The 16,208-nt window shown below is 39.5% G+C and overlaps 1 protein-coding gene across 4 annotated transcripts in view; it reads right to left on the reverse strand.

Moving 5' to 3' along the window:
- Nucleotides 1-201: 201 nt before the first annotated feature.
- The window catches only part of klhl21 (kelch-like family member 21), a 118,222-nt gene continuing 102,215 nt past the window's right edge, over nucleotides 202-16,208 (reverse strand). For 3 of the 4 annotated variants that reach the window (XM_088081817.1, XM_088081818.1, XM_042491991.2), the window contains 4 exons: nucleotides 8,293-9,370; nucleotides 5,117-5,522; nucleotides 4,181-4,253; nucleotides 202-3,441 (listed from right to left, as the gene is read on the reverse strand). In XM_088081817.1, coding sequence (XP_087937943.1) covers nucleotides 3,106-3,441; nucleotides 4,181-4,253; nucleotides 5,117-5,522; nucleotides 8,293-9,319 — 1,842 coding nt within the window. In that variant the 5' untranslated portion in view covers nucleotides 9,320-9,370 and the 3' untranslated portion in view covers nucleotides 202-3,105. Of the gene's footprint in view, nucleotides 3,442-4,180; nucleotides 4,254-5,116; nucleotides 5,523-8,292; nucleotides 9,371-10,519; nucleotides 12,223-16,208 lie in introns of those variants that run through there. The other variant, XM_042491992.2, reaches the window with a different exon arrangement.

The raw sequence follows: 16,208 nt of genomic DNA on the forward strand, positions 1-16,208 counted from the left end.
TTTTTTAGTGTTTAATTGCCTAAAAATAAGAATTGTCATGTTTTTGTTACCATAGAATACACTGTACCTTTAAAGACCAAATTAATTTGGGCAATCTGATTAACAATATCCTCAGTTAATAAGGTTTGTAATAATATCAGCACATTATTTACAGACATCAAAACATCCGTAACTGGAATTAAGACGCCACACAGGTTATGATTTCATGTTCAAATATACAGCTTTATAAGTGAACGCATTAGTCACTCTTTCCATTTTTAAAACTCTTTTTTCCACTCTGCCGCCACTACTGTCCACTGTTTATAAGAAAATATGAGCAACCTGCTAACATCTCGTCAAATGTGACTGCAGAATAAACTCTCTGCCTGCAGTTTAATTTATGGTAACCACACTGTAAACATTATACAAACACAGTACACGAGGAGAAGAATATACTGTATTTACAAAACCGATTCAACATCACAAACCTGTATGAAAACTAAGAAAAAGATGCTTCAACATCACCATAAAAACATAAAGCTAAAATACACGGTAATAAAGTGAGATGCTTTTGCACTTCCAGTTACTGGCGACCCATCGACAACATTTCGCGTGACTTTTGTTGTTGAAAATGACGGGCGCAGACATCTTAAGCAACCACAGCACAAATATATAACCATAAATAAACATACAAAAAATCCGTAAATACAGTTTTTAAAGAAAATTCTTCATGCACATTCGACTGGTGGTTATAAAGACTGATAAAGCCGTGTTTAAGGGTCAGGAGTGACACACGGAGACGCCTAATTATCACGAGCAAAACAGTATAAAGTTAAAGTCACATGCAACCATCCTGAAATCCTCTTCCGATGACAGAAAATACTCAGCACACCTTCGACTAAAAGGTATTTCACCCATCCTATAAAGCCAAGTGTCTGTTTAGTGCTGGATATCAATTGTGATTGTCGTCGTTTTTGGAATGTAAACAGATTACTGCTGATTCAGAACAAGGATTTGGCTCTGGACTACAAACTGTGAAGAGGACTTAACTGATTTAGCATCGTACCAATCGCCGAGCCTGTCAGCTATTGGTCTGACGGTGATAAAATCTCTGGTTCAACGGTCAGTATTTAAGGATATCTTGATTATGTGTCCCTTTTTTAACATTCTGTGTCCCCCTCTCTAAGGCCAGGTTTAGATGATAATAAAAAATCTTTTCTTTGCGTATAAAAAAAATGGAACCTGGTTTCAAAAGTTTTTTCATTTTAAGCCCCCCAAAATGCTGTCGTCGTATGAAGAAAAAGTCAAACCGCAACAAAAGTTTAAGGTTTCATGCATAACCGTGCCGTGTAAACGTGAAATCGTACACATGAACGCAGCGGCTCAGCGGCAGTTTGTGACTCACAGGGTGGATTATTGCTCTGGATGAGAGCAGCAACTGCAGAAAGTGAAAGCAAATTTTAGACCCAGCAGAACTAAACATTTAAGTTTCACTTTCACTGTCTGACATCCTGCTGCTCCGTCTGTGCCCAGAGTACACTCTGCAGTCAGAGTGTGATGCAATGCATGACTGAAATGTATAAACATTTCAGAAGTGCTCCCAATGAACGCTCTAGCTCCAAAAATATAATTACATGTGTGGTGACAGATGTTGTAATTGTGGCGGGCCACCACAAATAAATAAATGTATGAGAAACCCTGCAGAGTGATTTTAACTTCCTCGTTGAAACAGATATTTCATATGAAGGCAGATGAATTTTTAAGAGCTACCGAAAATTTAAATCAGCGTCAGACGATAGTTTCAAGGTCGCATTTGGCTGATGCGCTGCGTCTCTTGGCCTGCATTTATTTAGAGAAAACAGCACTGTACTCCTGCAGCACAGACAGACTCATGATGGGCAGGTGTTTTTCTTTAAGAATCAAAACTGATTAAGCAGAGCCAGATATATTGTCTTTTTTATTTAACTTTTTCTTCCTCGCCAAAACCTCACATCTACTTTACCCACAATGCATCTCAACCTCCAACAGTTTGGTCAGAGATTTGGATGTGTTCGGCTTGTAGCAGCTCATGTAGCCTCAAGCAGAGATGAGTGAGCTGCAGAGGCGCGGTGAAACGATTCTTTGTAACTTCATACACCCACACTGTTTTTTTTCATTTTCAGACTTGCAGTCTTCAGACTCAGCCGACGCCGACTCAAATTTTGCAAAGCTTCCTCTGGAGATTCATACTACTTTTTTTCCACATACGCAGCAAAACTCCTGACGGACGTTGACCACCGTGTAAAAAAAACAACCCACAGTACCTCACTGCTGACAGAGATGTCCACACACAGAAACACCTCGTGGAAGTTAACCAGTTCGGCTGCAAACTTGAAGTCTTTTCTCCTGAAACACCAAAACTTACATTTAAAGAGGACCTTTTTTGCACATTTACAGCTTCATAGAATTGAATACTCATCTTCAAGTATTTAATAAATCTCCAAATATACTTGAAGAAACAACACAAATAATTTTTACACTGCATTGAAAGTGTTTCTAAAAACAATATTTTGGTGTTTCAAGAGAAAAGGGCTTCAGGATGAAGCTGCCGGTACGCTTCTGACCGTTTCGGACACTTTCCAAAACTGACATTCACGCTCACTTCACGTCTTGATTATGCAGCCGGAGGTGAGAGGAAGCAGTTTGACCTTCTCTCCCTCGCACGCTCTTGATTCTTTACACAACTATTTCTGTCACTTTTCAGGTCAACTAATAAGTGCAACACTATGAATGCCTTCAGGGAGAACCTGTCTGAAAATGGGAACTCTCATCCCCAAATTTAAATATCACGTCTCCCCACCTTTCGAAGGCCAGCTTCTTACTCCCACCTTAAAGTTCAGGACAACTTAAAACATTTTTGACTTCATCCAGCGTGGTCGGACAATACGCCCTGACCCTGAGGACTAACGGTTTGGCTTGATAAACTTCCGCACCTTCAAATCGAAGGTAGCGGCTTCCGGAAACTTTCCTACGTCTCCCACACAGAGAGACAAACAGGACTAAGAGACACCAGGCCTTTTAGTTTTTTTTCTGCTTCAATGACGGAGATCAAACTGAAAATCTAACAGCGGGTTTCCAGGTCCGAACTCAGTGCGCTGCGTTCACGTCCTGGTTCTGGTTTTGGTTGAGATTGTTGTTGAGATTGTGGAGCGCCTGGTGACGCAGGTGTCGGTGCAAGTGGATGGCGTTTGACTCGGGTATGTCAGTGGCTTCAAATGCACTCGACACCTGGGGCATGAACTGGCGGAATATGCTGACGCTGCCGTGCCAGAAGGTCGGCTGAGGTAGTCGTCCGGCGAGAGACCATGAGCGGGTGGTCGGGTCGTACGCTTCCACCACATCGGACAGCTCAAACGTGTTGTCATAACCACCGGACACGTATAATTTACCACCCAGCGCTGCCACACTGCCTCCAACGTGGACCTGGATAAAAGAAACAAGATTAAGAAAATGGACTTTATGTTGTTATACATGGATTTACAAACATTACAAAAAGGAGGTTAAAAAGTAAGAAAACACTGCATTTAATACGTTGTAAGCAAACATTTACTGCGCCCTAAAGTCCGTGCTAACATGCTATTTAGTGCTGTCAAACAACACGAGGCTTTTTTGATGCCTGAAACGTTAGTATGAATAAAACTAATAATAAATGAATCGCATATTTTGGACTCATCTGATAACCTTTAACTGTCTTTTGTCGTATTTGGGGCTGATTGGTTCCTGTCATCTTGGTAGAGGCAGTAATAATTTACATCTCCTGTCAACAAAGTTTTAAAATAAGCATACTAGACCTGTGTCAACTCCTCCAGCTGGGCGACATTTTGTGTCTTATATATGCAGGTCTAAGGGTGTGTACTGCACTGTTTTATATATTATTTATGTATTTTTTCTATATTCAAAACCCCATAAAAATGTTTTAATATTGTTAAAATAAGCATACTGGAGTCATTTAAAAGGCCGTATCCAATAATCCATCACCTTAAATGTGTTGACAGGCGTTACATCAAACTGTGACAAACCGTTATTTTTCTGTTTTTATGATCATGTTGTGATTTACTGCAGCTGTTGACGCTGTTGTTTACGATGGTAAATCAGAGCTAGTAAAATTCACAACAGAGTTCTAATAAAGCCAGCAGACAAACGTCAGATGTGAAATACAAACCTGGGTCATCGGACTAATTTTGTCCCACTCGTTCTTTTGAGGATTATAAACATCAACCTCGGCTGAGTCATCCCTACAAATAGAAACACAGCAAAGTCAAGCTGCTGCTGCTGCCAAAACAATCATTTCTTCAAATGTACTCATGCTTATTTTACTGATTAGTTCAACAATTATGTCTCATAAATAAGAATTAATGATCTAATAATGAATCATATGTGTTCTGAGTGAGACTCAAATTTATCTGTCTAAAGATATTTTTTATAATTTATTCACATAGGACAGTTCAAACATGAAAATGGGGAGAAAAAAGGAATGATATAGCAAAGGGCCGAAGTCCGAGTCGAACCCCACAGCCGCTGCGGTGAGGACACAGCCTCTGTACATGGGTCGCCCGCTCTACCACGTGAACTACTGGGCTCCCCCAGACACAAAAGTTTTGTATTTAACTTCTTAACCTTTACATTGTCAATTCTATAACATGATTAAAATATTCTGTGTTTTACAAAAGCACTGTTGTTCTCTGATTCTCTACATGCACATCAGCACAATGGCGCCCTCATGTGGTACAAAAACAGAATGACTGTTTACAAGAGGAAACATGCCTTTATCATAAAGTGTTTACCTGATCATTCAAATGAATCATTCAATTGTTTGTTTTTTATTTTTATTTTATTTTTAAAATAATTTCAGTTGTTTAAAATAATTTTCAGTTGTAAAAAGATTGGAAACAACTCATTAAATCTTTAGCAGTGTGTTACATTGTATATCTTTTTAATAAACTTCAGCTGAATAGAAACTGAATTTATTAAATAAATGCAGAGGAGATAAACACAATGTGTCCCTCTGAATATATTAGTAAAGAGTAACGTTCAATGGAAGAACCTGTAAATTGTATTTAAGCACAGCGCTGGATTAAATAAGTCAGTAACTTCTCACCTGATGAAGTAAATGAGGCTTTTGAGCGTCACTGTTTTCGGAGTGAAGGACCACGGAGGCAGCTGTCCACAGCTGACCAAAGCCCAGCGGTTTATGTCTGCGTCGTAGCTCTGGATGGCCATGGTGTCCTCCCCAGTCAGAGAGCCGATGGCGTACAGGCGTCCGTTGCAGGTGGTGGTGGAGCAGTTGTCCATGGCGTGCAGCATGGGCGGTAAGGCCTCCCAGCAGTCCAGAGCCTGATCGTAGCGCTCCGTGCTGTCCGACGCCACCACGTAGAGCTGACCTTTCATCACACAGGAGCTGTGGTACTCGCGGGCCTTCAGCATCGGCGCCGCCTCAGTCCACTCGTTGACGCTGGACTTGTAGCGCCACACGCCGTCATAGAGGCGAGAGCCATCAGAGCCACCTGGAGGACGCAGACATGTTGTCTCAATAGTCAATATGAATCCAGGGTTTGCATTTGTTAAACATCAGTAACTGCAAATAATAAAATACTGCAAAGCAAAATAGCAGATTCATGCAATCCTGCAGGTTATAAATGCGTAAATCACAAGTTTTAACAACATATTATATCGATTCTGCGGACAATCACACGATATTTGGTGATATTACAAAGTCTGACACAATACGAGTTCAATGTGGTCCGTCTCAGGGGACTGCTATCGATAAGAGACCATATCAGTAAATATCCTCATTGTCTTGGCGGCTTGTCCTCGTCTCCCTGACACTTGGTCGCTAACACTTGTTGAATTTTTCAGAAGGACGTACGTTTGGACAGAAATGTTGACAAAGACGTGCCACTGGAATTTCAAAATAAAGACGTATCTTAAAAATGACGATATGTATCAAAGTTTACACTCCTAGTTTTAACATGTACAACAATTCAACAAGTCGACCTTCATCAGGGTTTCTGCACGTTTTGTCCTCAAAATTAAGGCTTTTTCAGGCATTTTAAAGCTCTCAACAGAAAACTGAACACATTTTCTGCAGCAAAATGAATAAACAGAGCAGATGTTTTAAATCAATTACAATATGATGTTTTTTTTCTATTCTTAATATGTATCTCCATACAATAAATGTATGTAAAATCACATAAAATAATCAAAATGTTTAATGCAATTTGATGTGTCCCACTCTTATGTACATAAAACAAAACCTTAAATACATGAGAACATGATAATGTTGGCTTTTAGTATATTAAAATCCTTAACTTGGATGAAGAGAAATGTAAAAAATCAGACAACCATATACAATTCAAAGCCCCATCTAAAACCGAACACAGTAAAGACACCAAATTAACATGAACAGGAGTGGAGGCCAACAAAAGTAGAAATCTTTACAAGACTCAGTGCTTTTTAATATAACCTGTTTCCTGGATGATCTGGTTTCTGTCCAAAATCTAATTTTATTTCAAAGTTAAACACGATATAACTTCAACAATCATTCAGAACGATACACTGATTATTAACATTAAGGTGAAGGAAACCTACTTTCAAATAAAGTCTGATAATCTTCCTCCAAATCCAAATTAAATAGTGCTATCACCTCACTACTGGCACAATTTCTCCTGCATTAACTAAAAATGTAAGACCTCTAATAACTAAATGTAATGAGACCCAAATATGGGCCTTAAGTCTCTATTAGGACTATCAGGATTTCTACTGGATGTCTCGGTCTTCACAGTTGCTCAGTTTATGAGTGAAGGACATTCTCGATATCCTGTGATGTAACTATTCGCAGTCCTCCTCCTCCATTTGTCCAACATCAGAGATTTAATATAACAAACTACTTTTTTGCCCTTAAAAAGCCTAATGTACCTTGCATCCAAATTATACACCATATACTTATTTAAAATAAACTGTACCACAGGTTATCGAAACAAAATCTGCCTGTTGACGTTACGTAATCAAATGCTGCCGTTATTTCTGTCATCGAAGGAGTGAGCTAACGCTGCTAAATTTGTTTTCTTGCGGGACGCAGAAGCTCCGAGTGAAAGTAGCGGATGTTTTTCTTAAGGGAAAGTAGATGAAGATGGTGATGATGATGATGGTAACACTGCTGCTGTCCTGGCAGCACACCATGTCCTGTCTCACTTTGCCTTGTTCACACAGAGAGTCTGCAGTTTATTTATAAGCTCGCAGACATTTCATAAGATGAGGGCGCAGAAATGGAAATCTACTGACTGCAGTATTCACGCGACAGTGAATCTAATGTACACAGCAACTGTAACTACTGCACACTGTCTGTGACCTGTCCTTCAGTAAGTGGACATCAGATACAACTGAACCTCAAGAGGGACTACATTATCCTCTGTGCTATATTTAAACATTAACTCTACTCTGATTTCCCTGATGCAAATTTATATAAACTAGGGCTGGGCGGTATGGCTTCAAAATAATATTTCAACATGTTCAGGCTATACAATACAATACATAATGTATATCTTGAAATCTGTACATTAAGTGCTGTTATAATAAAGTTTAATAAAATGGCTGTATTATGTATTTATTTTACTGCCAGCCCACAGGTTTAGAAGTCATATTTTCTTTGAAAAATCACCAAAAATGACATTTTTTAAAATGGGCATAAACTTTCAATTTTCATCGTGTGTCATTACACAGGTTTGTGAAATAAAATTCCATGATTTTTCGGAAAACTTTCGGGGTATATTTATTTTTCCAAAACTTCCAAGTCTGGAAATTACTACTTGCAAAATTCTGTGACTTTTTTTTCATGACTCTATGAACACTGGAGTCAAGACTGTTACTATGGCGACTTAAAATGTGATGATTTATTAACTGTGAGCTGGACAAACAAACTAACAAGCTCTCCAGTTTATATCTTAATTGTACTTGCGAGTCGCAGTGCTTTTCCATGGTCACAAAATTCAACTAAACAGTCACAATCTGGAGCTGCACTTTGTGTGTGTGTGTGTGTGTGTGTGTGTGTGTGTGTGTGTGTATGTGTGTGTGTGTGTGTGTGTGTTAGAGAGAGGACCGAAATGCTAAAACACATCTCGTGCTGGTGGTTTAAAAAAATGACATGAAGGTTTAAACTAGAGTATATTTGATTTATCACCCACCCCTAACATAAACAATAATTAAATCTGAGTGTAATTCAACACCTCCGTTTTTACAGCGCGTAGAAAAGTGTTTAAAGGTCTTTAAAGATCTTACCTGTAACATACATGTCGTTTCCGAGGGCAGCGATGCTGTAGCCCCCTCCGAGGTGGTCGGGGAACTCAGCCAGGTAGCGCCACTGTCCGGTCTGTGGGTTGTAACAGTCCACTGTGACCAGCTCGTCACAGTCCTGGTCGCAGCCTCCCACCACCACCAGGATTTCTGCCAGTCCCGTGGACGGCCGTGGCCGCATTCGGTGGCAGGGCCTGTCGTGGCGGTCGTACTCACATGACTGGAAGCTACGCGCTTCGTTCACCATGCGGAGGCAGGTGGGTGACAGGTAGACGAGGGGGTCGCTCTCCACGTGTGCCAGCAGGAAGAACCTCCTGACGAAGGGAAGTCGGACCTGCTGGAGGAGTTCGGGCCAGTAGTGCAGCCTCCGCTGGAGGTCAGCCTTCACCCAGCGCACTGCGATCTGATAAACCGCCTCCTCCTTGTCCACGCAGAGCCCATCATCTGACACAAACTCGAGGAGGCGTTTCCATGGCAACCTCTCAAAGTCCGTCCCTTTCGCCAGCTCCATTATGTTTTTGAGGACAAAGCGGCGAGCGCTGGCCGCCAGCTCTCGGCAGGCGTAGGCCTCTGCAAAGTCCTGGATCTCTAAGCAGTTGGAAACGTCCAGCCGCTGCTCCAGAAAAGCACAGCAGGCCTCTTTGACCGAGGGGAACTGAAACAGGTCGGCCGTCTTTAACAGGACGTCCACATTATCCTGCGTGACGGTGACACGTCCCGTGTAGCAGAAGTCCACCAGCAGGCCCACGAGCTCAGCCGACACCTCGTGTAGAACGACCCGGTCCATCGCACTCTCCCTCAGAGTGCCTGCGAACATCGCCCGGAAGTAGGTACTGGCAGCGGCCAAAACTGTGCGGTGACAGTGGAACTCGCGGCCTTCGGCGCACAAAGTCACATCGAAAAACTTCCGCTCTGCTCGCAGTTCATGGATTCCCCGCAGCAGGTTGAAGGCGTGCGCCGTGTCGAAAAACGGCAGGGTGGACGGTTGTGTCTGCAGGACTGGTTTTTCCATCTCTCCTCTCTCTGTCTCAGTTTCTGGTGGTTGTGTTCAGAATAATTTCATCTAAAACAGATAAAAAACAGATAAATATTGTCAAAAACACTTGATGATGTATCGATGATGAGTTAAATTTAACAGTTTGCCTTTAAATTTTCAGCGCTGCGCCGGCTGCAATTTTGCTCTCAGCCATGCTTGTTGTTCTTGTGTGTAACAGCATGGTATCATTACGTCAACAAATCAGAATACTGCCATTATCGTGACGTGATCTCATCAAATTAAAAATAACACCAGTATCACTGGGACAATATGATATGGCACATCCCTACTGTAAGCCCTAAATGTCAATTTTTCCCTGCAATATGGAAAAAGGTATTAAATATTGATATTTTTCAAGGTACTGTCTCAAAGCTGGTAACACAATAAGTAACCAAGTAATAAGTAATTAAGTAACATTTAAGTAATCAATCATCAATCATTAATCAAGTATTTTTTTGGTCAATAAATTTCATCCAGGGTTCCCACACATTTTCAGACAAAATTTCAAAACATTTCCATGACTTTTTAAGGACCCAGAATAATAAAGTTGTTTTTTTTGTTGCCCCGTTTGCCCTCTGTTTTTCAAACATAACAAATTCAAACTATTCAAACATAATTTTGGCTAGCTGGCATACATGAATGAAGACACGGAACGTGGGGAGAAAATGAAAAATGACGGTAAACACATCAATGCACGTTAAATCTTTGGAACGACAGCGACAGAAAATAAATTTGCCATTATGTTACATAACTTGGAAGTTTGCCCATTTGAGATTACTGTAACAATTTCATCACACACAACAAAATTCCTTAACTTTCCTAAAACTTTCAGTAGTTTTTACAAATGTCATGACATTTCAGGCATGGAAATGTGACTGTGAAATTTCATGACTTTTTCCATGACCGTGGAAAAAAAAAGTACTCATTTTCCTAAAAGCCCAAGTCATTAAATTGTTTGTTTTCACAAAGCAACAGTCCAAAAAACCCAAAGAGATTTTGTTTACAATCATTTAAGACCAAGAAAAGCAGTAAATCCTAACAATTGAGAAGCTGGAACTTGTGATTTTTTGGTATTTTTCCTTGTAAAATCACGATTAAAGAATTGTCAAAGTTTGTAGCAGGCGCTTCATTTTCGGTGGCTTGACAAATACACGACAAATCTGTTCTTTCTCCTACCTGATGAGCCCCTCCAGGTTTCCTTCACGGTCTAGAATAAACGCCAGTGAAGCGCTGCACGACTCTGGAGAATCTGAGCTCCTTACCGTGTTTAAGATACAGAGCTCGCTTGTGCTCAGAGGCTATAAATACACCAGCAGTGTCCATTTCCAGGCAGGGTGGGTGAGGGGGATTTAGGGAGAACACCTAACATGCCGTGGGCTGACGCTGCGGGGAGAGTGTACACCCCCTCAGTGGTATGTCTGTGCGGTCAGTCAGTGTAAGTAAGTGGTCTCTGAGAGAGGCGTCAGCTGAGCCCGAGCCTCCTCTCCACCAGCACACTGCAGCAAAACACCAAAACACACAGAGCTTCCTGTCGAAATACTCTGCAGCCAGGTTACCTCAGAGTCCACAGTGGCTCAGACCTGCTCTGATCACAGCTAAGTGTCAAAAATCGTCATCAACACGAGGCAGTTAGAGCTGTCCCTATCATAAATATTATCATTTATTTACAATTTTTGCAACAAGATTTGATGTACTTTGTGTTCAGCGCTAAATACCAAATATACCAACTGTTAATTTTGCTAATGCTTAATATATGATGTAGGGGTCGACAGACTATTGGCCTGGTCGATTATTGGAGCCGATATTTGGCATTCTGCAGATTATCTGTAACGGTATTTTATTTTAATGATCGCCTTTAAAATGAATTAATAAAAAGAGCAAAGACAGTGTCAGCATGGGAGAAACTTTTACTTTGTAAAACCTCAGGGAGCTGTTTTTATTTATTCATTTTTTATTTACATTTTTTACTTGACCTTAAACAACAGGTTGCAGGGAACTTGCTTATATAATGTTCAAAGTTTCAGTTTTGATTAAACATTTGTTAAAGGCATTTAATCAAAGTTGCATGTTGGAGTTTGTTATATTCCAAATTCTAAATGTTGACACAAAGATTTTCAGTTTTATTGTAAATGCATATCGGTTCCAAATATCAGTTATCAGTCTCATTAACTACTAATCAGTATCGGTTAACGCCTAATATGATGGTTCTACATCTGACAATTTGCTGCTTTTCCTTGCTGTACATTAATAAATTAAATTAAAATAGTCCAGCAATGTGTAGTTGATTACTTCACCACTTCAATGTATTAATCCATGGAAAAAACAGCAACAATTTTAATGATTCACTAATTATTTAGGTAACTTTTCTAACTTTTCTGAGCAAAAATATTATGTACTGCTGGTTCCAGATTCTCCAGTGTGAGGATTTGCTGCTTTTCTCTCTTTTATGTTATTGCAAACTAAATATCTTAAAGTTTATAACTATTGGTCTCACAGAAAAACAAACAATTTCAAAACACTACAGTGGACTGTGAGAAACTGTGATACTACTATTTTCTAACATTTCATAAATTGTAGCCTCATTTTTGCCATGCAGTCAGTTCAGTTCGCTACACATTAGAACGGTTATTTTTTTGTTTCTATTCCAGCTGCAGGGATAACTCTGTTAATCAATAAGTTGTAAACACTGACATCAATCACAAAAACAATCAATCTATGAATCAGTTTGAGTCTTTTCAGAAAAAAAAGCAGAAATTAATGACAAAGTAAAATTCACAGTTGGCTACAAGACATAATGCACTAGAATGGTCCATATGGAAAAACTCCACTGTTGCATATTTTATACTTTTGTCTTGAGACCTGAAATGTCACAGGATGTAGATTTCATTTTTATTCAAATTTAGCGAAAGGTCACATAATAATCGTTCAAAGCTCGTCCCTCAAGAATAAAAAAAAAAAGTCGTCTAGCAGATTTTGACATTGTGTTGTATTGTAAATTATGTTTCAATTATTCAATCGGTTAGATCACGAGGACAAAATAATAACACATGGTAAAAATCAGTAAAAAAATAACCCTAAACTAATCCTAACCCTTGAACACACTTTAAAACACAAGTCGTCATTGAGTTTGTATGAACCTCAATTAAAGGCCTCGGTAGGATTGTTGTCAATATTTGGAGATGATCATTCCTTCTCAAAATACACAGGTATCACCTTTCAGAGATTTGTTTAAAGGTTGTAATAAAGTCCTCTGGCCAAAGGATCTGGCACACATTCCTCATGAGGGTTCAACAATGCAGCGATGAACGCACTGACGCTCTCAGAGGGATCAATCTGCCCTCCTGAAGGACAGACGGACTTAACAACCCAGAAAACGCACCAAACATCTGTGTATGTGACTGTCTCCTTTCATGTTAGGAGATGATAGCTTTTCCTTACATACTGTAGACGTGATGAGCTTTCCTTTCACTCAGCCGTCTGATTTCTTACTCCCACGTTACAAAGACTGAAAATGTTCTTTGACTCATTCGACTTTTACATCTGTTCTTTTATCTACGTTTTTTTTAGCTTTTATCAAAAAGAGCAACATGATGATTTCTAAGTCTTACAACAGAGGGGAGCTGAACCCTCATAATAACAGTCAGAAGTATTGAGCAACTTCAAATCAGTGTGTTTACCAACCAGCTCCAAGAATAGACGACATAAATGTATGCTCTCGATGCAGGGCGAGAGGAGGGGAGACAGTGGAGGTGTGGAAACAATCTGTAAGTGACAGAGCGAGCAGTGTAAGACAGGCAGCATCGAGGAGAAAGGAACCCGACGCCCCCTTTCATCACGTCCGATACCAATGTCAACCTGTCTGTCCCTCTATCTGAACTCATGACTCTCAGTTATATTTTGGACAAAACAATCAGAGAGGAACAACGCTGTTAGTCAGGGGAGTTTACACACAACTCTAGAGGATGGGAGCGCAGTGAATTGTATTTTCTATTCCTGAAAATGGTCGATGAGAGGGTCTATTCCTGTATTTGGGAACCATGTTAGTAATGTATCATTACACAGGCAAACCATCAGAGCTACTGTAAATAGAAGCTCTGACTAAATGAACTTAATGAATCAGAGTTAAGGCATCTAGGAACGAGTCTAAGAGTCTGCAGACATGTTAGGGCCTTTAATAAGGTGTTTACAGATACCACACACTTATATTTAGTTTTTTGTATTAAAATCTTTTAGACAAGTAATCTTTTCTTATTCAAGCTTTGCAGGTAGTATTAACTGAAGTGGTATATCAGCTACGTGGTCATGCTGGAGAATACAAACAAACTTAGAGTTCGAGAGTAAAGTCTTAATTTAGAGAAAAAAGTCGTAATTTAGTGAAAATAAAGTAACAATATTCCAAGAAAAGTCGAATATATTACAAGAATAAAGTTGTTATTCAATGAGAATTAAGTTTTACCAATTTTAAAAAGGCAAATTATTACATCGACTATTGTGGGGCTTGCAGAAAAGTTAGAGGAAAACCAAAGTCAGCAAGATTCATCCTCAGGGGAACATGAATATCTATATAAAATTTCAAGGCAACCCATCAAATTGTTGCTGAAATATCTGAGTCTGGACTATATGGTCGAGTGAGATAGCTACAATTATTTGATAAAGGTAAAATGTGTCAAGACGTCCTTTCATAAATAAGTATAAGTAAAAAGTATCGTGGTGCTGCAGAGATGCCTCAGCCTACAAATCATATTCCAGATAAAAGGGAAAAAGTTTGGTACGTCATGATTTTTTAATTTTCTTTTGAAAAATGACCATTGCTACTAAAATCCTGACTCATATTGCAATAACAATATCTGTCAAAATAATTGCATTTTTATTTTTTCTGCATATCTTGCCGCCCTCCAGTCTAAGGACCAAAAACGAAGGCAGAACAGAACGCCAAAGAGAAACAAAAACAAAACTACGCACTAATCAGATCATCATCTTGTAAGAAACATCTTACTGCATTCAAATCTAAAAAAAAAAAAAAAAGTTGGCTTGATTTATTTACAGCATCAAACCATGTGGCTTCCAAGTATTTAGGAGTGTGTTTATGTGCGAGCTGTTCTGTGAACAGAGTAAATCAAAAACAGCCTCTGTTTACATGAAAGTGCTTCTAGTGAGTTCTGTCTCTTTGGTTTGAGTGCTAATGTTGCCCCTCGCTGGTGTGAGTGTGCAATTACACACACATTTTCATACACGCTTCAACACTGTTTTGCATTTTCATTATCTCAGTATTGCTCATAAAAACAGTGCAACAGCTCTAATGTGCACAGAATAACTTTGTCTACTCATAATTTGTGTTTTAGATTGCAAGGGTTAACATTAGGCTTTTCTGAATGTTAAAGTAATATGAATAAATAACAGAAAATATAAGAAGCATGACCTAGAGGGCTCTTTTCTGCTGGTGTAACGCAGCACCTGGTCGACTAACAACCAGCTGCTCTCACTGCTGTCGCTCCGGGCTGCTGGGGCCGAGGCAGCCATCAGCGTGGAGCGACATAAACGCCTCTGGTTCTCCACAGCTGAGCCTGTCCTGGCCATAAAAAGGCAACCACACCACCCTCATCTCATCCCCCACTGAGGAGAGCCAGCACGAGGCTACGAGCAGCAACAACACTCAGATCAGAGGACAGTTAGAGAGTGAATATAATGTCGTTATATGGAGGTTTGTCCTTCAGAATAAACAACACGTATTCAAGCAGTTTCAGTGAAATACATTCACTTAAGTTGAGTGAGGTACTCATGCATTTAAATTTGACATCTAACTCTTCTACTCCAATTCTTTTGAGATGAAAATATTGTATCTTTTGACTCCATTATATTTATTTCAGTAGGGATGCAATATTTTTTAACTCATTTTGGCCGATTGCTGATATAAGCACATATGTTTTCCCATCTGATGTTACATTATTACGCCTTCTCTTATGGTGACGTCTGGCAGATGCAGACATAAAATGCAATGCTTTTCAAAATGTACACATCCACTGGGCAAAAACGACTGAACTGCTTAACCTAGGTTACATGTAAAACATGCAATATTTATTTAACAAATTTGAACAAAACTGAAAATTCATCCTACTTTAATAGGTTGGATGGAGCTCTCTCTAAAACAATCCTGACAATAGCCAAAACTGACCAATTTTAACTAATTTAAGTTGCATATTCAGTGTCATTTTACCGGCTGTCATATCAGCACAAATGTTCATTTCAGGCCGATGAAAATATGTTTGATTTTAAAGCTGCCGATACCTCTTATGTACAGGTATTATTCCCTATATTTCACCAATAGTTTCCCATTGGCTTAATATCTGACATGTAACATCCAAAATATGTGGAATTGTCATAGATTAAACTGCCCAAAACTTATTATGAAGTTGTTAAAACTTAGCTCCATCTTCACATAATGAAAATGCTTCTTTCATGACAATTCATTAACAATATTATACAATAGTGACAGATAGTTTTCCAGTGTAAGTATTAGTACTCTCACTTAAGTAAAAGCAGTCTCCTGCACTTTCTCCACTACTGTGCCGGCTGAAGTGTCCTTGACGAAGTCGGTGAACCCGCTCCAGGTCAAGTCGAGCTCTTTGTGACTGAGCTTACAGTCTGTCTGCTGCCAAGTGAAAATAGCAGCACATTATTCATTAATCTGGTATCGGGAATGCAGGGCAGAGTACATTTTAGTGCCACCCAAAAGGCCTCTTTCATGTTATGAAAACACCGGGGATAATTTCCAATACCAAGCAACGTGCTCCCTCATCTGCCCCTGAATTCCTCTAATTCCTCCTGCAGATCTTTTTTTTTTTAAGTAAAAGTAGCGATACTACAA

This window comes from Plectropomus leopardus, chromosome 9 (assembly GCF_026936395.1).
Source record: "Plectropomus leopardus strain MGB_pleo_1.0 chromosome 9, ASM2693639v1, whole genome shotgun sequence".
Taxonomy (NCBI): Eukaryota; Metazoa; Chordata; class Actinopteri; order Perciformes; family Serranidae; genus Plectropomus; species Plectropomus leopardus.